The sequence below is a fragment of the Gorilla gorilla genome, chromosome 16 (assembly GCF_029281585.2).
Source record: "Gorilla gorilla gorilla isolate KB3781 chromosome 16, NHGRI_mGorGor1-v2.1_pri, whole genome shotgun sequence".
In the NCBI taxonomy this organism is placed as follows: Eukaryota; Metazoa; Chordata; class Mammalia; order Primates; family Hominidae; genus Gorilla; species Gorilla gorilla.
In genome coordinates, this window is record NC_073240.2 from 79,774,249 (window position 1) to 79,800,159 (window position 25,911).

General features: G+C 39.8%; 1 protein-coding gene across 2 annotated transcripts; it reads left to right on the plus strand.

Annotated features, from left to right (window-relative positions):
- Positions 1–362: 362 nt before the first annotated feature.
- On the plus strand, positions 363–25,330 carry MORF4L1 (mortality factor 4 like 1). Of its 2 annotated transcripts, XM_019010688.4 has the most exons (13): positions 408–644; positions 5,788–5,834; positions 8,080–8,147; positions 12,574–12,690; positions 13,745–13,831; positions 14,873–14,953; positions 18,608–18,633; positions 19,104–19,192; positions 19,832–19,933; positions 21,126–21,214; positions 21,644–21,816; positions 22,403–22,487; positions 24,558–25,330. In XM_019010688.4, exons 1-13 carry the CDS (start codon positions 605–607, stop codon positions 24,640–24,642), a joined length of 1,089 nt encoding a protein of 362 aa, XP_018866233.1. In that variant the 5' UTR covers positions 408–604; the 3' UTR covers positions 24,643–25,330. The 2 variants fall into 2 exon arrangements, with proteins under 2 accessions (XP_018866232.1, XP_018866233.1); XM_019010687.4 differs by lacking the exon at positions 12,574–12,690 and having other exon boundaries at positions 363–644.
- Positions 25,331–25,911: the final 581 nt, after the last annotated feature.

The window sequence follows — 25,911 nt, forward strand, 5'->3', positions numbered from 1 at the left end:
CACTTCCCACCCTCTTGCTGATCCTAAAGCCTTTCTATGCAAAAACTAGCGGAATGCTATTGAATGTAGGTTTCCGACTCAGCCCTATTCTTTCCGACTACTTCAACATCAACGGGGGCTTATTTGCCCAAGGGACGTCGCAACTGGGCCTTTCCCATTCTATTATCACTGGTGGCTCACCACCCCCACTCTCCCCCATCGCCAGCTCCGCCTTAACCTCCCACGAAATCAAATCCCCGCTTTACCAACCCGCAGCAGCCGGGGGGATGGGGAGAGAAGCGGGGGTGGGGTGGGGTGGGGTGGGGTAGCCGGCCCCTCCCCCACCCGGGGGTGGCGCGCGCCTCCACCGACTCCGAACTACCAGTCCCGGCGTGCCCTGGGGCGGCGCGGGCGCAGGGGCGCGTGCGCGGCGGGCTGTCGTTGGCTGGAGCAGCGGCTGCGCGGGTCGCGGTGCTGTGAGGTCTGCGGGCGCTGGCAAATCCGGCTCAGGATGTAGAGCTGGCAGTGCCTGACGGCGCGTCTGACGCGGAGTTGGGTGGGGTAGAGAGTAGGGGGCGGTAGTCGGGGGTGGTGGGAGAAGGAGGAGGCGGCGAATCACTTATAAATGGCGCCGAAGCAGGACCCGAAGCCTAAATTCCAGGAGGGTGAGTGTGCGCCTTTGGGAAGAAGGCACCTAACGGCGCAGGAGATGGAGGCGGGCTCGAGATGGTTGAGGCTTGAGGGCCGGGGGCGGCGCGGGCTGCGCCCTGAGAAGGCGGCGGTCCGTGCTTTGTGCGGGGAAAGCGCATTGCGGATGGCAATTCCGATGTGTCATTGTGAGAAAGCGCTTTGTGAAGCGAGAGTGCTGCGCAGGCGTTAGAGTGGGAGAGAGAGCGTTTGGCGCGTGGCACACCCTCGTCAAGTGTTTGTTATTGTTCTGAGGAAGAGGGCTCGCAGAGAGCAGCCTATTGTAGGGAGGCGACGGGAGCGCCATGGCGGCGGCTAGGGGAAGTGATGTGGCGGCGGAGTGGGGAGGGGCGGTGGCTGTTTCGGGCGGTCCTGCGGCGCGCCCGGCCGCTTGGGCAGCTACGACGGGCGGTTCGGTGCTTCCTGGAGCCCCGGGGTGGTTGCGTTCGGTGGCAGCTCAGCTGCGGATGGGGGTGGGTTTGGCGCCACGGGGCGGGAGAAGTGCGTTGTAAAATGGCCGTTGCAAGATGGCGGCGCCATCATGGCCGCCGGCGTCTCGGTCCCGTATGCAGGCACAGCTTACGGGCAGATGCAGCGCCCCCTTCCACGACGACCAGAAGGTTGCCGGGGCCCTCCGCTTACCTCAGAGTGGTGGGTGGGGACAGAAAAAAAAAAAAAAGGATCAGTGAGATGAGCGTTTTTCTCCGCTTTGTGTTGCCTGGAGGCATCACTCTGCTATTCTTGGGCGCAGTGCCAAGATCCTATGGTAATGTGAGTGAGCTCTCGCTTTGCAGTTGCTCGTAAAAAGTAAATAAAAATGATCTGAATGCAGTGTTAACGCCGTTTGCATTTGTAAGTCCCATTGCCTCGACGTCATTTTTTAAATGCGTTAATTGTTTGATTAGTTGCAGTGTTTAACAATGACTTGAAAGTTGAGTTTATTTTTATTAATTGGTTTTCGATTGACAGGAGTTTTGGGTAAGGTTAGACTGACTCCCAGTGGAAGGCAGCTCTTTAAATTTTCACAACGCTTCAGTTAACGTATAATAAGGGGGAGGTCTAATAGCTAAAAAGGAAGTAAAATCCTGTTGAGAAAGGAGGAACACTTTAACATTCCTTTTCATTGGTATGGAAATTTATGCTAGTTACCGTAAATACGATGTCTACGTGCGTACGATTTTTGTTCTAGGGGTTTTTAGACTTGCATTAGAATTCCTTTTAGAGCCATAAACCTCAAACCGTAGTACTGCGTATTTTAAGTTTATGGGATATTTAAGGAGGTTTTAGGGGTATTTTGTTAATGAGTGACTTTTTTGGTTTATATTTTTGAGACGATGTCTGTCACCCAGGCTGTAGTGCAGTGACGCTATCTCGGCTCATCTCTGCCCCACCCCCGGGCTAAAGCGAGCCTCCCAAGTAGCTGGGGTCACCGACGCGCGCCATCACGTCCGGCTAAGTTTTGTTTTGTTCTGTTTTGTTTTTTAGGGTTTTTGTTTTCTTTTTTTTTTTTTTGTATTTTTGGTAGAGACGGGGTTTCATGTTGCCCAGGCTGGTGTCGAACTCCTGGGCTTAAGCGATCCACCCGCCTCGGCCTCCCAGAGTTGGGGGGGGTTACGGGCGTGAGGCATCGCTCTCGGCCGTGTAACTTTTAATACCCCTCTCTCACCTTGAGAAGCTGTTGACTCTACCTCCTATGGATTCATTATTTTACTAGACATTTTAGAGCAGATATTCTTAATCTAGAGTCAGTGCATTAATTCAGAGGGTGCGTGAAATTGAGGAAGATTTTTTTTTCTATCTCCCCAAGTTTAGTATTTCAATTAACAGTGTAATTGCTCCCCCTAAACCCCGAAAAAAACCACCACATTAGCATTTTCAGTATATTTTCATATCTCAACTTTACAGTTATGGAAGATGTTTTCAGTTATCGCAGTCATTCTCATTTCTTCAAAATTAGGGTAGTTGTTGTATTAGCAGCCAAGTCTTGTTTGTCCTGTAATGTCATAGAACGTGACATTTAAAGTGTTTTGTTTCAGTACAGTTGGTTTCCTTTGTACTAGTGTGTATTTTATGTACTTATGAAACTATTCGGTTCGTAGGCTTTATCAGACTGTCAAGGCACAAAAAGTTAATCGCTGCTGTGGGAACAACCTAAGGATGGCTGTTCTGGAAGAAGCGCTTTAGTTCTAGAGGGTTGCTAGTTAAGGGAGGAGTAGCAGCAGAGATTTCCTTGTGCCCTTTTAAGTGGGGTAATTGGAGAAGAGTAGGAATCAAGGTATCCCCAGGTAAGGTTTTGAAAGCTGTGTAAGACAGTCTGTATTTAACATTACTTTCCAGGTGTGTTTTCTACTTGTGTTTAAAATGGAATTGTATAACCACGTTTTAAAAATGATTTTAGTGGGTGGGGCGCGGTGGCTCACGCCTCTAATCCCAGCACTTTGGGAGGCCTAGGTGGGTGGGGGCGGTGGATCAGCTGAGGTCAGGGGTTCGAGACCAGCCTGGTCAGCCTGGTGAAACCCAGTCTCTACTAAAAATACAAAAATTAGCAGGGCGTCGTGTTAGGCTCCTGTAATCCCGGCTACTCGGGCGGCTGAGACAGGAAATCGCTTGAACCCGGGAGTCGGAGGTTGCAGTAGGCCGAGATCCTGCCATCGCACTCCAGCCTGGGCCACAGAGTGAGACTCCATTTCAAAAAAAAAAAAAATTTTTATTTATTAGATGATCGGAGAATATCTTGCAAGGGAAAAGGAATATTTGATGAGTGCTAACAGAACCGTCTTGAAACACTGTAGAGTTTATGTAATGGTAGAGAAAAGAGTGGCGAGAAGTAGTGTTTTTTTGTTTTGTTTTTTTTTTTTTCTTTTTGAGACAGTCTTGCTCTGTCGCCCAGGCTGGAGTCCAGTGGCGCGATCTCGGGTCACTGCAGCCTCCGCCTCCTGGGTTCAAGCGATTCTCCTGCCTCAGCCTACTGAGTAGCTGGGATTATAGGCACGCGCCACCACGCCCAGCTAATTTTTGTATTTTTAGTAGAGACAGGGTTTCACCATGTTGGCCAGGATGGTCTCGATCTCCTAACCTCGTGATCCGCCTACTTCGGCGTCGCAAAGTTCTGGGATTACAGGTGCGAGCCACCGCGCCCGGCCGAGAAATAGGGTTTTTAATGATTCTTGTAAACTTGTTCCAAAAAAAAAAAAAACTCGTAAACTTATAAAAAAGTTTTTTTTTGATAATGGCGTGCAATATATGTTGTATAAGCAATTCTTAAGGCATAGTGATTGCTTTGCAGTGGACTTGGTTTTCCATTGGAAATTCTTTTTTGTTTTGTTTTGTTTAGATTTTGAGACGGAGCATTTACTGTCCTGGGTCATACTCGTCAGCTAGCTGTATATTTTTTCAACAAAATACTAGGGCCTCGTAGCTAGAATGGAGGTCACAGGGCCTCGGTTTCAGTGCACTTTTGTCCGGCAGCAGCAGCCAAGGGGAGAAAAATGGTAGGCCATTTTCAGAGTGCCTTTAAAATGTACCGGGAGAGTGAAATTAGGAAACACAGATCTGATCTGATCTTGTTCGCTGTTTATTAGCAGTATAGTTTACCCATTTTAGTTCTCGTTCCTGGGCCGTTGGAGAAGTCTTTGGTCTTCCCGTTTTCCAGTCTCCGTCTTTAATTCAGAAATGCTATTCGTAGGTCCAGCAGCCTCTAGCAGTGATTCTTTATAGAGTGAACCACTTAAAAGAATTATAGAACTGATTTAAAAATAAAGTTAATAGGTCGTGCTCTGGGAGAGTCTAATAATATGGGTCTTTGGTGAGGCTTGAAAATACATAGTTTTAAAAAATATTTTAAATTTTAGTTTTTTTTTTTTTTGAGGTGGAGTCTTGCTCTCCCATCCGGGCAGTGGTGTGATCTCTGCTCACTGCGACCTCCAGCTCCTGGGTTCAAGCGATTCTCATGTCTCAGCCTCCCGAGTAGCTGGGACTGCAGGTGCACACCACCACGCCCGGCTGATTTTTTTTTTTTTTTTTTTTTTTTTGAGAGGGCGGCTCCTTCTCATCCAGGCTGGAGTGCGGTGACAAGATCTTAGCTCACTGCAACCTCCACCTCCCGGGTTCAAGCGATTCTCGTGCCTCAGCCTCCCGAATAGCTGGGATTACAGGCACACACCACCATGCCTGGCTGATTTTTGTATTTTTAGAAGAGACAGGGTTTCGCCTGTTGGCCAGGCTGGTCTCAAACTCCTGACCTCAGGTGATCCAGCCACCTCGGCCTCCCTAAGTGGTGGGATTACAGGCGTGAGCCACCTCGCCCCGCCTGCTCTTTTAATTTTAGAGCTAAAAAAGAGCTGACATTCTTGGATATTTCAGTTGTCCATGGGTCTTTTGAAACCAAGTGGACTGAAAATAATGTGTGCAAAATCTTTCAAGCTACACTCAAATGTAATCTGAGGTACTGCCTAGAATTGCTTCCAAGACTTCCAGGTCCTGACATTTTGTTTAGTCTTGAAATAGGCTCAACGTAGACTGTTAACATTCCAAAGGTTAGGCTTTATTGTCTCATTTCTTTGTTCATTGAAGCAACTTAGCACCTAGAACATCATTCCACATTTGAGGAATGAACATAGTGAGACCCCTTAATCCAGCCAATCTCTGATGCATATTGATATTTTAATTTGTAGGATATTTCACTGAGTAAAAGGGTTGGAAGCAGAGATACAAGTGGAGAGTAAAGGTCCTGAACTTAGAAAAACAGATGAGGAAAGCATTTAAAAAACTGTATTTTCAGATATATAGTTAAAACCAACCAACCAACCAACCAACCAATCAACCAACCTCGACAGCTTTGCGGGAGAGTCCGCTTATGTGCTTAACAGGTGATAGATGATTTGATTATTTAAGTAGATTGACCTGCTAATAAATTGTTTTTGTTTTTACCATCGGATACCAACGTGTTTTTGTTGTAGGGTATGGTTGAAGTTTGAGCCAAAGTGGTGCTCTGTATAGCCGTCCTCATTTTTCCTAATTTGGCTAGGAATACCCTAATTAAAAGTGTGATGACTGTCTAAGATGTTAATCTTCTTATATATGAGAAGAAATTACAATTCAGTACTTTTTCTCTCTTTACAGGTGAGCGAGTGCTGTGCTTTCATGGGCCTCTTCTTTATGAAGCAAAGGTATGAAACTTGTTTTCTTTTGAGAAGTTGGCCAAAACTACTGGTTAGATCTGGCCATTTAATATACAAGTACAGTATTTTGTTGTTGCCTCAGTAAGAGAGTTGCCTTTTTTAGGTTCGTAGTTAATAAATTTCTTCATCTTTCTGAGATTCTTATTGTTTTGCTTAGTGGCTCAAATGAATTAAAACATTGCTACTCTCTTCCACTTCTCTTACTGATCTGGAAGTAGCATTTGAGGGGAATGTTAGAAGGGGAAGATGGGGTGTGGGAACAAAGAGCATTTTGTGGTTAATGACTTGGTGAGAAAACATTGCTGAAGTTACTTTTAAAAGTAAATATCTGCTGAGTAAGCATTGAGCTAATTATATTAGGTTAAAGGTAAAAGCTAATATTAAAAATAAGTACATTTAACTTTTGATTGTTGATTTGTCTGTCAAAGTTTGTATTCTGGGAGGCCCCCTTTGTATCAGGGTGTGCTCAAGTTATAAAAACTGATTTTACATTTAGCTGAAGGTAAGCAGGAGAATGCAAGTTTCAGTATTTTGTTTCTAACTTTTTTAGTACAAATATTTAAGACTTGACTATACCTTAAACAGTTGTAGCTCCAAAAATGAACCCGTAAAATACAAAACAGTATAATGTTTAATTTATGCAATTTCTGCATAAATTCTTGGTGAATAGTTTTATGCTATATGTGTCTGAAAATAGCCTTAAAGTGTCAGACATTTCTGACTAAATATTAGCCATTTTCACTACTTTTTTTTCCCTGTGTTCTAAATACACAGAAGTGTATTTTTAAAGTTCTAAAGAGCCAAACGCGGTGGCACATGCGTGTAGTTTCAGCTACTCGGAAGGCTGAGGCTAGAGGATTGCTTGAGCCCAAGAGTTCAAGGCCAGTTTGGGCAACCAAGCGAGACTGTCTCTCTCTTTATTTTTATGCCCCCCCCCCGCCCAGCCACCCGAGACAGTATTGCTCTGTCGCCCAGGCTGGAGTGCGGTGGTGCAATCTTGGCTCACTGTGACCTCCCCCTCCCGGGTTGAAGCAGTTCTCCTGCCTCAGCCTCCCGAGTAGCTGGGATTACAGGCGCCAGCCGCCACACCCGGCTAATTTTTGTAGTTTTAGTAGAGACTAAACATGGGGTTTCACCATGTTGACCAGGCTGGTCTTGAACTCCTGACCTTGTGATCCACCTGCCTCGGCCTCCCAAAGTGTTGGGATTAGAGGCGTGAGCCATTGCCCCTTGGGAGACTGTCTCTTAAAAAAGAAATCCTAAAATGGCTGAATTTGGATGTATGGAGATGGTCAGGAATTTCTAAGTATATGTATACGTACATACATGTTAATGATACAATGTTTATAAGTGCTAAATTACGACTCATGGCCAGGTGCTGTGACGTACAAGCCTGTAATCCCAGGGCTTTGGGGAGCCAAAGCAGGAGGATCACTTGAGGTCAGGAGTTTGAGATCAGTCTGGGCAAGATAGCAAGACTGTCTCTACCAAAAAAAAAAAAAAAAAAAATTATGTCTTGTTAATCGTTTTTATCCCTGAATGTTATTATTGTTGTATCAACTTTTGGCAAAGTCTACTAAACTGGCTGATTTTTCTCCTGGCAGCTGACACTCTGGTGAACAATTTTTGAATTGAAGCTATTGAAACAAATTAAACTGTTGTGGTTATTTTGGTTTTCTCTTAAAGACTTTTAAATCCAAAACCAGATAGTCATCACTTGTCATAGTTAATGACTTGCCTCTAGTAATTCCTTTTGTCTGGCTGCTTTTAAGAAAAGTGAAATATTTTTAATTCATTGCTTTACAAGTTGTTTAAACTAATTTTTTGGAAACAGGTCCGTTTACTGCCTTTCATAAGCTAATGAAGTTCTTTTATAATATAGTTTAAAGACTTTGCTTTAGAGGAATTTGCTTTTGAAATAAATATAGCTCCTGGCTGATTAGACTGAGAAAACACAAGCATAGCTTTCATTAGCTGTCCTTGGATAGCTTTTGTAATCCATTGATTAAAGATTTAAGGTGACCTTTTATGCTTGTGGTTCTCAGCTTTGTTGGACCTTTTGTGACTAATCTTCAGTTTTGTAACTTGAGTATTCTACAAGCTTAGTGTTCTTAGTCATTTTGTTTAGGCCACCATAAAGCTTGTGTAGAGTGTCTTTGAAGGATGATTTGAAAAGGTAGTGTCTCTTTAAAAAATTTCTAAGTGAATTATTATTTTTTTTTTTGAATTTCAGTGTGTGAAGGTTGCCATAAAGGACAAACAAGTGAAATACTTCATACATTACAGTGGTTGGAATAAAAAGTGAGTATTAGATCTTACAGTTCTATTTATAATTAACAAGATAGCTTGTGTCACTGACTGGCTTAACAAGCATATGCTTTTCAATTATTCTGCAGTTTTAATGTAATATAGTACATATTGAAGCAAAGGTGAATCATTTGTAGTGTGACAAAACTATTAGAAATTAGGGTACTGAGCCATTTTAATTTAAATATACTTGGATCTTGGGAATATTTATTATGTTCTAGTGTAATATCTATTAGTCATATAGTCAATCAGTTATTCTGGTTGAATGTGGCAATCACATTTTTCTGTTTTTTTTTTTTTTCCTGGTTTTGGTACATTTTTAGGATGGCCTGAATTTTTTGGTCTTACCACAAACATGTTGATTATATATGTTATTTGAAGCAGCTGTGCTAAAAAAAAACTAGTTGGGTTTTCTGTCTAGAAAAGGGGAAAGGATAAAGGTTGCTTGATTGGGAAATAAAGACAATTTACCAGTCCATATTCTGAACTTTGGAAACATTATTTAGTGTTGACAGAAAATGACTTCATGTGACTCACTTTTTAGCATGATTTAACATAGAAACAAATTCAATTATAGAGTCTTAATTTCTCACCCCTAAGAGTTAAGCCTTTTTTTTTTTTTTTTTTTTTTTTTTTGAGAGATGGAGTTTCGCTTTTGTTACCCAGGCTGGAGTGCAATGGTGTGAGCTCGGCTCACTGCAACCTCCGCCTCGGGTTCAGGTGATTCTCCTGCCTCAGCCTCCTGAGTAGCTGGGATTACAGGCACCTGCCACCATGCCCAGCTAATTTTTTGTATTTTTAGTAGAGACGGAGTTTCACCACATTGGCCAGGCTGTCTTGAACTCTTGACCTCAGGTAATCCACCCGCCTCGGCCTCCCGAAGTGCTGGGATTACAGGTGTGAGCCACTGCCCGGCCTTTGTGTGTGTGTGTGTATGTAAAGTACCGATGTTATTGATCTTGTTCTAGGAATGGACAGTGGGTATAGATAGAACACATTCTAGAATGTCTATCCAGTGGAGCTGTTTTTCAGTGATGGGACTTTTCTCCTTGGGCCTCACAAATAACCCTGTCTAAAAATTTACCCAAGTCTCCTATTTGGTGATTGTAATGAAAAGACTTGTAATTTTTACTATGGGAGGTTTTACATTTTATTAATGATGCTTTGTCCTTCAAAGATAGCACTGCTATTGCTATTAAGTATTGTTCTTGTGGAATTGTCCTCTAGTAGCTTAAGGCTTTTTGTAACCTGACTCAGGCTCTTTTACCTGGTTTACTGTGGGATCAGTGCCATCTGATTTGATGAGTATTCTGTTACTATGGAAGGAGTTTATTTTTCCTGTGAAGTTCACTGGCCCTGTGACTTTGGTCTTGTTTCATCTAGTACTCTATCCAGGTGACCAACCCAGTTAATTTTATTTCTTTGTTAGGAAGTTGTTTTCACATATCAGGTGTTTTCAGCTGAGAATTTATCAGACCTTTTACTTCCATTAATATAAATGTGGAAAGGTAGAAATCTGAAATGCATAGAAGTGCATCCTGACAACTTGTGGGTTTTTTTTCCCAGTTAATGATCATTAAAGTATTTCTAATCAGTGAGGTGTGGTGGTGTGCACCTGTAGCCTCAGCTACTTGGAAGGCTGAGGCAGGAGGATTACTTGAGCCCAGGAGTTTGGGGCTGCAGTGAGCTATGATGTGCCACTGCACTCTAGCCTGAGTGACAGAGCAAGATCTGGACTCCTTTAAAAAGAAACAGCAACATGTATTTCTAATAATGATAGGTAATATTTAATAATGATAGGTAACTCCAACCTCATGGACTTGTATTTTAAATATTGAGAAGTTGGGAAAATAATGGAGAAAACTGTCTTGGTAGAAGTAAACTGTGCTTTTAGTACTAAATGGATTCTAATATCTAGAAAACAGGAAAATAGTGACTCCTAGTGTATCTCATAGCTTTTTATTACTAAACAGTGCCTTGCTAAAACTGCATTTCAATCTTTATTAGACTTATATTTTGTGTGTTGATATTCTGACAATATCCAGATAAAGTTGAGAGTGTTAGGAGAATTTCATTTCTCTACAGGAAAGATAACATCTTAATTTTATGCATACTATGAGTGGGAAAGACCGTATAGGATATCAAAGAAAAACACAAAGCAAATTTATGGTTTAGGCTTACTCTCCTCCACCTCCTCCATTTTAAAGGAATTGTTTTAGAGCCAGTATGGTGGTACCTATAGTTTTAGCTTCTTGGGAGGCTCAGGTTGAGCCCAGGAGTTTGAGGCCAGCCTGGGCAACATAGCTAGACACCCCTCTTATAATTAAGCAAATAAAAATTTTAAAAAAGTGTTTGAGGCTGGGTGTGGTGGCTCATGCCTGTAATCTCAGCACTTTGGGAGGCCAAAACGGTTGGATCATTTGAGGTCAGGAGTTCAAGTCCAGCCTGGCCAACATGGTGAAACCCCATCTCTACTAAAAATAAAAAAATTAGCCGGGTGTGGTGGCACACGACTGTAGTCCCAGCTGCTGGGGAGGCTGAGGCAGGAGAATCTCTTGAACCCAGGAGGGGAAGGTTGCAGTGAGCTGAGATTGCACCACTGTATTCTAGCCTAGGCGACAGAGTGAGACTCAGGGGAAAAAAAAAAAAAAAAAGCGATTGAACACATAAAAAACTAAGGGAAACTACGACAAGGGAATAAAGAAGATATTTTTAAAAACCTTAAAAAATTATTTTAGAATTTCATCTTAGTAACTGTGAATACAGCTTTTGTGCTTAGTTCTTTTTCACATATAATAGATAACCCTGTATAAAATTGCACACATAGATGTGTACAGTGCAAAGACTGGATTTTAAGTGGCATTTGTAGCTTGTCACAAATTGTGAAAATACCAAATGGTTGTATTTTCAGATTTTATTGTTTCGAAAAATAATGGGCATTTTCCTCTTTGGTGTATTGTAGTCCAGTAACTCAAAGAAATGATAGGTTTGTGTAGATTTTTTTGTTCTCAACTAATTTGACACATATTAATTACTGTTGGGGAAAGTTAAGAAAAAATAGCATCAAATATATCAAATATTAGAGATTTGTTACTATCTTTGTAGATGTATTGAGGAATATTAATATATCAGAAATGTCTTTGGTTGACTTGGCATGTAGATAAACATATGCAATATTGAAAGAATGATCTTAGCTTTAGAAAGTCTTTAAAGAAACCTTTAAATTCATTTTGAAAGGGGGAGGAGTTATTCAGATACCTAGTGTGTTGTGTATTTAGTCTATGTAAGTACTGCCCATGGATTATTGTGACTCTGGGAATTAGTCACATTACCGTTAGAAAACTACGAAATTCTGGGCCAGGCGCGGTGGCTCACACCTGTAATCCCAGCACTTTGGGAGGCCGAGGCGGGCGGATCACAAGGTCAGGAGTTCTAGACCAGCCTGGCCAACATGATGAAATCCCGTCTCTAGTAAAAATACAAAAATTAGCCAGGTGTGGTGGTTCATGCCTGTAATCCCAGCTACTTTGTAGGCTGAGGCAGGAGAACCGCTTGAACCTGGGAGGCAGAGGTTGCAGTGAGCCGAGATTGTGCCACTGCACTCCAGCCTGGGCGACAGAGCAAGACTCCGTCTCAAAAAAAAAAAAAGCTGAAATTCTTGCCAGGCGCGATGGCTCATGCCTGTAATCCCAGCACATTGGGAGGCCTAGGCAGGCGGATCACGAGGTCAGGAGTTCAAAACCAGCCTGGCCATCGTGGTGAAACTCCATCTCTACTAAAAAATTAGCTGGGTGTAGTGGCGCGCACCTGTAGTCCCAGCATTTTGGGAAGCCGAGGTGGGCGGATCACCTGAGGCTAGGAGTTCGAGACAAGCCTGACCAACATGGAGAAACCCCGTCTGTACTAAAAGTACAAAATTAGCTGGGCGTGGTGGCGCATGCCTGTAATCCCAGTTACTCAGGAGGCTGAGGCAGGAGAATCGCTAGAACCCAGGAGGCAGAGGTTGTGGTGAGCCAAGATCACGCCATTGCACTCCAGCCAGGGCAACGAGAGCGCAACTCTGTCTCAAAAAAAAAAAAAAAAAAAAAATATATATATATATATACACACACACACACACACACACACACACACACACAAATATCTCAAAAATAATCTCGTTTTGAAAATGGCTTGTGCAGGGTACTTTTTAAAATTCGTACAACAAAACCTTAATCCCTAAATCGGAATTTTCTTAAACTTCAGTTAATCTTTTTTCAAAAACATAATAGATGATTGAGATTTCTAAATTTTCAAACCTCATTGGAATTTGTTGACACAGACACTTAAATACTCCATTTGTAAATGAATCTTAATAAAGCTGAAGCTAAATTCTGCACCTGGTCACTGAGATTACTTTGTACTATGCTGTCTGTATCAGAAGTGCTGTGAGGCCCAGGCGCTCTGAAAAATCTTTGAAGACACATGAGGATATTGTAGCCCTTTTTCCTGTTCCTGAAGGAGCTCCCTCAGTACACCACCCCCTCCTGACCTCTAGGTAAATGCATGTTTTGAAATTTTCTCTAGGAAATCATGTTCAGGATTGCTTTTTATTATTTTCCTTTTGGCTGTATTATATAAGAGGTCAGAGGTGGGAAATCATTAAACAAAAGAAAGTCTTAAATTTTTTTTTTGTAATTGGGTGCCTTGAGAGTACACCTAATTGTGTCACTAAAGGAGCTCCATCAGCAGGAGAAAAGATTTACTGCTCAAAAAAAGTTAGCATTCCCTAAGAAATTACATTGTTTTTGTTTGCCATTTTTGGGGAAAAAACACATAATCAGAAATTGTGTTTTGAACAAGCTCTTTGAAGTGCCAAAATGTCTTAACATTTTTAAGAGAGTTGGTTCTGCCTTCTGATGTTTAGAAAGCCAGCTTTCTGATCAGCCTTGAAAGTTAGTGTGTATTCATTTGTGACTGAATGAAGGTGGAGAATGGTGTCAAATCATTTTAATACTTTACAAACTTAAGTCAGTCTAGTTGGTGTTTGAGTATTGTAGACTTCCTAATATGTTTCTGACATACCTTTAGTGTTGTTTTGTGTCAGGGATTCTCAGGTGTTTTACGTGTATTCTCATAAGAGTTGTTTGAGATAAGTACTGTTGTTACCCTTATTTCATAGAGAATGAAATGAAAACACAAAGCTATATGGAACTTTGTCATTCCACACAACTGGTTTTAATTTTTAAAAATAACTGAGTTTTTGACTCCTGTGCTTTATTTTTGACAATAAAAGTCTTTAAGATAACATAAGACTAATCACTTAGTGAATCTTACATTAAGTGCCAAACTCTTAAGCCATTTCTAAAAATGATTTGAATAATCTGCTTTTGGACTCTGGCAGCTTAGATTTGGGATGCTGCTTTTTGAAAATAAAAAGTTTTCCTTTTTACAGAACAGACTTCCATTAGATTTTCATTTTAGTTGAGAATATGTTTGTAGTCCCAGTTCATCAAATTACTTGAGAGAAATCCAGTCTTGCCTCTTGATCTCAGAAAATTAGTTGGAGAACAGGTATTTTTGAGTTAAATTTTAACTTTCCTCTTTTTCAGTTGGGATGAGTGGGTTCCGGAGAGCAGAGTACTCAAATACGTGGACACCAATTTGCAGAAACAGCGAGAACTTCAAAAAGCCAATCAGTAAGTTTGTTTTGTGAACTGAATATTAAGGAGAAATGCCTGTAGATTAATTCTGGACATGGAATGAACAATGGAGATCATGTTGGCTGCCCTGCCTATAAAATGATTCCTGGTACCTTTCAGCTGCTGTGTTACAGCTTTGACTTCAAGTGATCAAGCCATATCTAGGTAAAGGAAGTAGCATACCTGCCGTTACTTGAGCTTATCTTAGACCTAGGTAGAAAACAGCAGAATGTTGTTGGAAATTGCTATAGGTATGAACTCACTGATAAAAATCTTTTATTTTTGGGGCTCTGGAAGACAAATTTGGTGGGGAAACAAGCAAACGAGGCATTTCCTATTCTGTTTTTCATCTCTGAAAGCACGGGAAAAGGGACCCTGAAAGACTATATGATTTATAGGGTAATCTCAAAGTTGAAATGTATTTTTAAAAAAATTAAAACGATGGCTGGGCGCAGTGGCTCACGCCTGTTATCCCAGCATTTTGGGAGGCCAAGGCGGGTGGATCACGAGGTCAGGAGATCAAGACTATCCTGGCTAACACGGTGAAACCCCGTCTCTACTAAAAATTCAAAAAATTAGCCGGGCATGGTGGCGAGCGCCTGTAGTCCCAGCTACTCGGGAGGCTGAGGCAGGAGAATGGCGTGAACCCGGGAGGCAGAGCTTGCAGTGAGCAGAGATCACGTCACTGCACTGTAGCCTGGGCAGCACAGTGAAACTCTGTCTCAAAAAAAAAAAAAAAGAATTAAAATGGTAATGGGAACAAATAAAACACTGGGATTAGTGAATTCCAAAACAAATGGAATTTTCAATGCTATGAGAACAGTCTGTTACAGTCACTTTTTATTACATTGATTTTAATTGAGCCTTTTGCTGTTTCTTGAGTGTTTTGTTTGATTTTTTTGGAAATATCTCTGTCCAACTTGTGAAAAACTTGTTGCTAGAGTTCGAATGTAAATTCCTAATGGAATCAGGCTGACATAATTTTTTTTTCACATAAATGCTCATTTTATGTTGACATTACTGAAATTATTTTTGAAGGGAGCAGTATGCAGAGGGGAAGATGAGAGGGGCTGCCCCAGGAAAGAAGACATCTGGTCTGCAACAGAAAAATGTTGAAGTGTAAGAAGCTCTTTGTTTTGATTTTGCATACTATATGTGAAGATAATATTTTATATTCATTGTGTGTTAGACTGTGTTGAAATGGAAACTTTGGAACATTGTTGGAACCAGTAAGAATCCCATTCCTCAAGTATCAGGTTGTTAAAGTAGTTTAAAATACATATTCCTTAATTTTCCTCAGCAGGTTCCCCCTCCCTTTAACTTGTGTGTATAAATATATGTGTGTGATGTTTTCTCTTACAAAGATAGTATTAGTGGTTATAAGTTTTGAGATAACTTTTGGCAAGCCTTTTCAAATGTAAAAAGCAAGTGCTGGCAAGTGCTAAAAATACATACGAATTAACCTCCACTTTGGTGAAACTCATGGTAAGAATATGTGAGAAGTTAAGGTTTCAAATAACTGCCCTCCCCGTCCCCACCCCCAAGAAAACCATTGCTTTTTTTTGAGACAGAGTTTCCCTCTTGTTGCCCAGGCTGGAGTGCAGTGGTGTGATCTGTGCTCACTGCAACCTCTGCCTCCTGGGTTCAAGTGATTCTCCTGCCTCAGCCTCCCAAGTAGCTGGGACTACAGGCGTGCGCCACCACGCCTGGCTGATTTTTGTATTTTTAGTAGAGATGGGGTTTCACCATGTTGGTCAGGCTGACCTCCTGACCTCAGGTGATCCACCTGCCTTGGCCTCCCAGAGTGCTGGGATTATAGGCGTGAGCCACTGCTCCTGGCACAAAACCATTACTTCTTGTTAACTTTAGATTTTAGAACATCTCATAAGAAGCCTAGAGTGAGAAAGTCATGTGCATGCATACATTTTGTATGTTTAAAGTTTATGTAGGACAGTGCGGTGGCTCACACCTGTAATCCCCCTACTTTGGGAGGCTGAGGCAGGAGAATGGTTTGAGCCCAGGAGTTTGAGACCAACTTGGGCAACATCGGGAGCCTCTGGTTCTACAGAAAAATAAAAAAATTAGCTCGGAGGGTGGTGGCACATGCTTGTAGTCCCACCTATTCAGGAGGCCGATGTGGGAGGGTCACTTGAGCCCAGGAGGTCAAGGCTGCACTTTAGTCTTGGCGACTGAGTGAGATCCTGTCTTTTAAAAAGAAAAAAAAAAAAAAAAGTTGATGTACCTGAAAGTGGGTGACAAGAGTGGTAACTTAATAAGTATTCTTAAGTATTTGTAATAATAAAAACAAAGATTATAACTTTTATTAAGAGGTCATTTTATTTCCTAGCAGAATTACTGATCTGATTTTTCTACTTAAAAGTAAGGTGTTAACGCCCAGTGCTTTGGGAGGCTGAGGTGGGAGGGATTGCTTGAGGCCAGGAGTTCTAGGCGGCAGTGATCTGTGATTGCACCACTGCGCTCCAGCCTCTTAAAAAAAGTAAGGTGTTACTAATGAAGGTATTTAGTATGTAATGCATTTGGAGATGTTTGAAGCTTTTTTTTTTTTAAAACTCTTTTTGGTGAGAAGATAATTGGTTTGGCAAGGATTAAGTATATTACTATTTGAGGATTGTTCATAGTTTTAATAAGTGGTAACGTTTTCATGATCTGGTTCTTTGGAAAACTGTAGTGTAGTATTTCGTTAGGATTTAATAGTAATTACATCTTAAAAGGCAGTAATTTTCTCTATATAGAAAAGATTTTTATCAAAAGTAATAGTTTATAACTAATTCTTTATCACTGTGCTAAGTTATTATATAGAAATCTAAGTGGTAGTATGCCCATAAGTTATTTGCATTTGAATACAGCATTGTGCAGTCTCAACTACAAAAATAATGGCTGAGTAAATATATGAAGTAAAGCTTTAAAATTTAAATTTCCCATTCTTGGACAGTAGAAGCCTCTTCAAACTGGCTTCTGAGTCTTTTGAAGTAACCTGAGTCTAGACGTTTGAAGCATGAATGTCAAGCTCTTACTACTAGGACTTATTGAAGTGTATGGGTTGAATATCCCTTATCTGAAGTGTTTCGGACCAGAAGCGTTTCAGATTCCAGACTTTTTTTGGATTTTGAAATGTTTGCATTATACTTACCTGTTGAACATCCCAAATCCCAAATGCTTCAATGAGCATTTCCTTTGAATGTCATGTTGGCTCAGAAAATTGGGATTTTTGGAGCATTTTGGCTTCGGGATGCTGAACTCATCTATATTTTATAGATCTTTTACTTTAGAGTTGAGATCACCTGTCAGTATTTTAGTTTTATATTACAGAGTTGAGTGGGTAAAGGATTGAGTGTGAGGACTCTTGGTTTCTCTTGGTCTCCACATATTGACACGTGCAAGTAAAGTTCATGGTTGACTTTGACCGAGAAATACAGTCCAACAGATTTTTACAAAACTAACAGAGACAAGAGAAAACCTATACACAGTTTTGTGTTTATATCCAAACATAAGTTAATTTGAATTGTCAAACCTTAAGACCTAAATTAAATGAATATAATTAATTAATAACATTTATAAGTATTATTTAAAGCTGCAGAAAAGTAAAAAATCCAGGTGTTATAGTATCTTTCCATCGAAAGTAATCCATAATCATGGGCTCTATAAACTGTTTCCTTTGTGGTCTACAAATAATAATGTAAAAAAGCAAAATTAGGCCAGGCATGGTGGCACACGCCTGTAATAGCAGCATTTTGGAAGGCCAAGGTATGCGAATCACTTGAGGGTCAGGAGTTTGAGACCAGCCTGGCCGACATGGTGAAATCCCGTCTCTATTAAAATACAAAAATGAGCTGGAGTGGTGGTGGGTGCCTATGGTCCCAGCTGCTTGGAAGGCTGAGGCAGGAGAATCGCTTGAACCCGGGAGGAGGAGGTTGCAGTGAGCCGAGATCACCCAACAGACAGAGCAAGACTCCGTCTCAAAGTAAATAAATAAATAAAGCAAAATTAGCAGTTTACCATTTGACAGTATATAAGTAGACGTGAGGTAAGTTGCTGTTAGAGATGATAATCAAGATGAGGAGACTTAAAACAACAAAAAAATTACACAAATCTAAAAATATTTTGGGGAACAAAAATAATTGGAAAAAAATTTTTAACCTTTGACACCTTTTTTTTTGGTGGGCCTAATAATGTAGTATATACTATAACATATATTAATATAACCCTGGAAGAACGAAGTTGTTTACTAAAGTGTTCTTGGTTTGTTTTTCTGTTTTTTTTGTCTTTGAGACAGGGTCTCTGTCACCAAGACTGGAGTGCAGTGGTGCAATCAAGGCTCACTGCAGCCTTGGCCTCCTGGGCTCAAGCAATCCTCTCACCTCAGCTTCCCAAGTAGCTGGGACTATAGGCGTTTGCCAGTATGCCCAGTTAATTTTTGTATTTTTTATAGAGAACAGGATTTGCCATGTTGCCCAGGCTGGTCTGGAATTTTGAGCTCTAGAGATCCACCCCCAATTCACCTCCCAAAATGCTGGGATTTACAGGCATGTGCCACTGCGCCTGGCTTGGTTTATTTTTTTTTATTATGTGGAGAGAGATGGGAATTTAACCAACTATCAATAAAAATCCTTGTGTCTGAGTAGGACACATATTTACCACCTGATCTTTTATCCAAGTTAGTATTTCTCTGTGAACTTAACCCTGATAAAGGGAGTTGAAACAGAGGCAGTTTTACTGGAAATAATTATTTTTCTTTTTTTTCTCTCCTTTTAGGAAAACGAAAAAGAACAAACAGAAAAGTAAGAATATTAACTTTCTTAACGTTAATTTATGTTACCTCTATGACATTGACGTTTTTATTTTGAAAGCTATGAAATTTTGGAGTAAGCTTATGTTTATTGATTATCTCAAATAGGAGTCTCACAGCAGTGTTATAAAATAGGTACATGGTGGTAGAGACCTCTTTTTGCCAAGGAGAAACTTGTGAGCATTTATTTTCATCTGCTTTAGTCTTAATGTCTCCCACTGAGAAGATAACATTTATAAATAAATGGAAGATGGTGATACTAAGTGTTGTCTATACTAAATGTTCGGTAGAGCTCTTCATGAAAGTTGTATTTTTGGTAGGAATATGATTCTTTTAACTTAGATTGAGGTAACAGCTGTGTAATGGAGAAATAATGAAAAGGGATAATGTGTCAAGAGACTATTTTCCTTATAGAGTTTGTTAAATTAGCTAAATGAGACCCCTCCCCGCCAACATTTACAGCACCTGGAAATGGAGATGGTGGCAGTACCAGTGAGACCCCTCAGCCTCCTCGGAAGAAAAGGGCCCGGGTAGATCCTACTGTTGAAAATGTGAGTTTTTCTTGTGTTTATGAATAGCATGTTAGGATTTTTAGTCTCAGTTACATGACATAACCATGGGAACTTTGATTCTCTACAAGATTTGCTTACATGGTTAATTCCTGAAATTAAAAATTTTCTCTTTTGGGGGTAAAGGATACATTTCTGTATATCTTTATTTCACCTGTAGCTCCAGATTTACCTACCCAATTGATCATTTGTTGTGTAAGCTTCATGTTCACCTACAAGACTATTTCTTTGGTGTTATGTATTTATTTTTATGAGTTAAAGATGTACCTTTAAGATGGTTGTGTTTGGAATAGTTTTGATATCAATGGTAAATAAGAAAATACTAAGTTAAAATGTATCAAGTCAGGGTGTTTCATTTCCTGAACAAGAGGAACCTTACTGAAGAATTTTTACCTTTACAAGAAAATGCACTAAATAGACTATAGTTCAGGTCAGATTCTTTTCTCCCAACAGCAAACCGTGTATGGTCGTTTTCATTAATGATTTTAAAAAATGACAGTACAGCTGTATGCTTGGCTACTTTAAGATTTATCCCTAGTGCCTCTAAAAGTCAGCTCCCCTCCATGTTTGGTATTTAGCAAGAAAGGTTAGGTTTTTAATACTCCTCCTGTTTCTATTTAGGAGGAAACATTCATGAACAGAGTTGAAGTTAAAGTAAAGATTCCTGAAGAGCTAAAACCGTGGCTTGTTGATGACTGGGACTTAATTACCAGGCAAAAACAGGTAACTTGAAAAGCTACCCAGATTGTTAAGCTATATGATACATTCTTGCTAGCAAAAAAAGTTTTTAAAGGAAAGTGTTATATTGACTTGAATTATTAAGGTATGACTGATAAAATAATATTTTAATTTAGAGGCTGAACACTTTAGAACTACTACCAGAAAGAGTAACTTAGAAGAATAAAAGTTCACATATAAATTTTATGAGGTTATAATGATAAAGGTGGAAATAACTCATTTTTGGAGATTGCTAGGGCAGGAACTCGTTCTGAAAATTCATAAAGGTGAAGAAGCATATGTCTTATTGTCATTGCTAATGGTAGGCCATAGAAAGCACACACCACACCACCTGCAAGGTATTCATGACCCTGAAAAGAACCTGAATCTTACTAAGCGCCTGGATCTATTATTAGTTTGCAGGAAATAAGATGTTTAATGGAGTGACATGTTTGTCAATCATTGAACTCTATAATTGAGAATTTTATAGGACAAATGAAGCTATTTGAACAAATGGCATAGGTAGGGTTAGGGATAGTTGGGGGAGATGATTAGGGACTGCTTGAGGATTATGAGACTTAAGAGACCTATTTGAATCCTTTGGAGGATTATGCAATTACAGCTAAACTGCGAAGATTCAAGCATGGCTGTATCACTTATTATTTGTGAGTTTGGACAAGTTTCTTAGCCTTTTTGTGCTTCTGTTTTTGCATTTAATGGAATAATAGTTCGTATTTGACAATGCTGATGAGAGGATGAAAAGATAATTATTTTAATGCTTTAGACTAGATCTAGCAAATAGTATGCATAACAGTAAATGATGACTTGGTAGTACCACAAAGGCACATTCGTGTCTGTTATGTGTGTGTGTGTGACAGATTGACATTTTTAAAAGCTGTGCTGTTCTGTCTAGTAGAGTCTCATTTGGCTGTGTAAATATATAGATGCTCCATAACTTAGAATGGGGTTACATCGCAGTAAACCCAGCAGAGAGTTGGAAAATTAAGTCCAAACCATTGTAAGTTGGGAACTGTCTGTAGTTTCTCAGCCACATTATCCATGTTTTAAGTGCTGAATAGTATCTTTCCTAATTTGAAATACTGTTACTGTTACCTGATCTTTGTATAAAAACTTGCCTGGTATGATTTTTCTTTAAAAAAGAGAGTGCTTATATTTAAGCATATTTTTGTCTTCATAGCTCTTTTATCTTCCTGCCAAGAAGAATGTGGATTCCATCCTTGAGGATTATGCAAATTACAAGAAATCTCGTGGAAACACAGATAATAAGTAAGAATATACATTTTTCAGATGACACTCAAAAGACATTTAAAAAAGTTTCTAAATAAGTCATCTGAAACTTGTACTGACTCTGAAACATTAATACCACCAGAAACTAGCAAAATAGAATTTCACTGCTTTGACACAGGAGTTGGCTGGCTGACTTTTTCTTAAAGGGCCAGATAGTAAATATTTTAGGTAAAATTTAAGCTGTCATGTAGGTATTTGCATAACCATTTAAAATTTAACCATCTGAAAATGTAAGAATCATCTTAATTGCTTTAGTTTGTCATACCCTGCTTTCACATGCCCTTTAAAAAATCTCAGCTATGGTTCATTATTACTAGCTCAGCTTTTAATTCTTTAAATTGGTTGAATTATTCTCTATCTCAGTTATTTTTATTGACCAGTTTTGGAATATTTTTGTTCATTTATCAGGGAGTATGCGGTTAATGAAGTTGTGGCAGGGATAAAAGAATACTTCAACGTAATGTTGGGTACCCAGCTACTCTATAAATTTGAGAGACCACAGTATGCCGAAATTCTTGCAGATCATCCCGATGCACCCATGTCCCAGGTGTATGGAGCGCCACATCTCCTGAGATTATTTGGTAATATGTCATGTAGAAAATAATGGATTTTACTTTTTGGGGGGTCTTCTCTAAATGAATAAGAGGTAAAGTAATTAACTTTCCAAAACATGACTCCCATTTTAATTTGAACTTTTATCTAGAATGTTAAATAGCAAAATCTCTTTAGGAGCAAGAGTTTTAAAAATCGTGTATTTTATAATTTTTTTTTTTGAGACAGAGTCTCACTCTGTTGCCCAGGCTGGAGTGCAGTGGTGCGATCTTGGCTCACTGCAACCTCCGCCTCCTGGGTTCAACAATTCTCCTGCCTCAGCCTCCCAAGTAGCTGGGATCACAGGTGTGCGCCACCACACCTGTGGTAATTTTTGTATTTTCTGTAGAGATGGGGTTTCACCATGTTCGCCAGGGTGGTCTTGAATACCTGACCTCAAGTGATTGCCTATCTCGGCCTCCCAAAGTGCTGGGGATTACAGGCGTGAGCCACCATGCCCGGCCTAAAATCATGTATTTTAAAGGAATTGGTGGTGTTTGCTCACATAATTAAAATACATGGTTGTAGTGCCCCTGCCTTGGATGTAACTTTGGATAAATTCTCTTGTTTAAACAGTACGAATTGGAGCAATGTTGGCCTATACACCTCTGGATGAGAAGAGCCTTGCTTTATTACTCAATTATCTTCACGATTTCCTAAAGTAAGTCTGTGCTTGAAATTATAAACATGAATTTGAAAATTAGTGTGTAATGGGAGGGATTGGCAGTATAGATGCTAAAACATTAAACATTGTATTGGTACAGGCATAGATAGTTGGTAATGGAGCAATATAAGTAAGTGCAAATACATGGGAGTCTCAGAAATGATAGATGGTATATAGATGATATATTGGTGCAGTAGGGGAAAGCAGTGGAGTCTGGTAGATTGGTGATAAGACAGCTGACGGTTTGGAAGAAAACAAAGCCACACTTGTCATGTACCAAAATTCTAGATGAATCTGAAGTTTAAAATTAAATTGTTAAGATAATGAAAGGACAAATGTAATATTTTCATAGTTCCGTAGTGTTCCATTTATGATAAATGATTGGTACCTTTAATACACACAGAGTTCTTCGGTAAGAAATGAACAAACCAGTGAAAAGTAGGACAGGAAATTTACATCAATGGCAGCACAAAGGACCATTAAAAATATGCCAGAAATAATGATGAAAGTATAAACTGTCAGTAAAATAGCACTTGTCAGATTGGCTAAGGTTTAAATGTTTGAAGAAATGGAGAAAAGGGCAATCCTGGTTTCTACAAGTTTTTGGAGGGCATTTTTATAATAGTGAAGAATTTGAAACAAGCACTTATTAAAAGGATGAGGTCACTCTAAACATACTGATAAAGATGTCCATGTTTTCAGTTGAAAAACAGCCAAGTTGTAGTAGAGGAGTATGGTGTAATTGTTACTTGTAGAGAAACATTATTTTAATCTTTGCGTAAGATCTGGCTTTCCAGTGTGGATCTTAGTTAATACTGGGTTATTTCTTGGGCGTGGTGTTGGAAAGGAGGGTGGGAGTTTTCAGTTTCTACTTTGTATATTTCTGTATATGAATTTTCTCATTACAATTGTTTTACAGTAAATTTAAAACTGCAACGTGGACTTGAGAATGTAGGCAAAATTTATCATTGCTTTACTAATGATAAATACCTTCTTTGGACCTCAGTTTCTTTATGGAATGTGCTCTACTACTTGACATTTCACGTTCCCTTTTATGTAATTAAAAAAAAAAGTTTATTCATTTAGAGATGGAGTCTTGCTCTGTCGCCCAGGCTGGAGTGCAGTGATGCGATCACAGCTCACTACAACCTCCGCCTCTTGGGTTCAAGCGATTCTTGGGCCTCAGCCTCCCAAGTAGCTGGGATTACAGGTGTACACCACCATGCCTGACTGATGTTTGTATTTTTAGTAGAGATGGGGTTTTGCCATGTTGGCCAGTCTGATCTTGAACTCTTGGCCTCAAATTTTTCTGCCTCGGCCTCCCAAAGTGCTGTGATTACAGGTGTAAGCAACTGTGCTTGGCCTGATAGGATTTTTTTCTTTTTTCTTTTCTTTTCTTTTTTTTTTTTTGAGATGGAGTTTCGCGCTTGTCCCTGCTGGAGTACAGTGGCGTGATCTCAGCTCACCACAACCTCTGCCTCCAGGTTCAAGCAAATCTCCTGCCTCAGCCTCCCGAGTATCTGGGATTACAGGCATGCGCTACCATGTCCAGCTAATTTTGTGTCTTTAGTAGAGACGGGTTTCTCCACGTTGGTCAGGCTGGTCTTGAACCCCAACCTCAGGTGATCGGCCTGCCTTGGCCTCCCACAGTGCTGGGATTACAGGCGTGAGCCACCACTCCCGGCTGATAGGATTTTTTTCCAAAGAAAATGTCTAGATGTTCTTTTAGGGTAATGTTGTCGTGTAATAGGATAATAACTGTTTCTTAAAGATGGTTCAAGCTCCCAAGTTGGTATTCTGAAGACATAACTGTTCTTTGCTGTTTAGAAATAGGGGAGTAACTCCAGAGTTCATTCCTTTGTATATGTATAGTGTTGTTCATTGTATATAACCTTATACATTGTATAACCTGAATTGTCATTATGTGTGGTTTTACTGTGAGAGAATGTCTGGTTTAATGTATTTTAGGAAAGTGTTTTCTGTGGCTTATGTATATAATATGTAGGAAGAGATTTGGATCAAGATAATGACCTTTAAAAATTTTTGTAATGAATATTTTATTTTTAGGTACCTGGCAAAGAATTCTGCAACTTTGTTTAGTGCCAGCGATTATGAAGTGGCTCCTCCTGAGTACCATCGGAAAGCTGTGTGAGAGGCACTCTCACTCACTTATGTTTGGATCTCCGTAAACACATTTTTGTTCTTAGTCTATCTCTTGTACAAACGATGTGCTTTGAAGATGTTAGTGTATAACAATTGATGTTTGTTTTCTGTTTGATTTTAAACAGAGAAAATAAAAGGGGTAATAGCTCCTTTTTTCTTTTCTTTCTTTCTTTTTTTTTTTTTTTTTTCATTTCAAAGTTGCTGCCAGTGTTTTCAATGATGGACAACAGAGGGATATGCTGTAGAGTGTTTTATTGCCTAGTTGACAAAGCTGCTTTTGAATGCTGGTGGTTCTATTCCTTTGACACTACGCACTTTTATAATACATGTTAATGCTATATGACAAAATGCTCTGATTCCTAGTGCCAAAGGTTCAATTCAGTGTATATAACTGAACACACTCATCCATTTGTGCTTTTTTTTTTTTTTTTTTTTTTTTTAATGGTGCTTAAAGTAAAGAGCCCATCCTTTGCAAGTCATCCATGTTGTTACTTAGGCATTTTATCTTGGCTCAAATTGTTGAAGAATGGTGGCTTGTTTCATGGTTTTTGTATTTGTGTCTAATGCACGTTTTAACATGATAGACGCAATGCATTGTGTAGCTAGTTTTCTGGAAAAGTCAATCTTTTAGGAATTGTTTTTCAGATCTTCAATAAATTTTTTCTTTAAATTTCAAAGAACAATGTGCTTGTGTTGATGCCTTACAAAAACCATTGTATATTTGTGTATTCCTTCTTGTATTTAGACAGTGGTTTTTCAGGTGCGTGCTTTGTTTTCTGGTATGGCCTTTATGGAATGAGACGCTTTAGCTTTGGTACGTAGCGCTAATCCATAGCAGCTTTGGCAGTTTGCTGTCTTGAGTCTTAGCTAAAAAGTTAGAAGTTTACATGACTGGTTTTTTACTTTCCCTAAATTATTACTTACTCTGAGCATTAATTAAGGGCATTTTCACCTGTGTAAAATTATGGTCAGCTTTTTTCTGTCTATAATTGTTTACTTTTGTGGGTTTACTCTAGAAACACGAGCCAAAAATGTCAATAGACAACACAGTATTAAAATAACACAAAAGTTGTAAAGGGCAACGTTTCTCCCCTTTGATAGAGACGCTAAAGTGGTCTGTACTTGGGTAGAGGATGGCAGACGTTAAGAATTAAAATGCGTCTGGGTGCAGTGGCTCATGCTTGTAATCCCAGCACTTTGGGAGGCTGAGGCGGGCGGATCACCTGAGGTCAGGAGTTTGACACCAGCCTGACGAACA

Bases quoted from the DNA above. Each gene is read 5' to 3' on its own strand.
- MORF4L1 (XM_019010688.4), top strand. From the start codon at position 605: ATGGCGCCGAAGCAGGACCCGAAGCCTAAATTCCAGGAGG. The intron at 645-5,787 runs GTGAGTGTGCGC...CTCTCTTTACAG, and splicing joins GAAGCCTAAATTCCAGGAGG to GTGAGCGAGTGCTGTGCTTT. The intron at 13,832-14,872 runs GTAAGTTTGTTT...TTATTTTTGAAG, and splicing joins GAACTTCAAAAAGCCAATCA to GGAGCAGTATGCAGAGGGGA.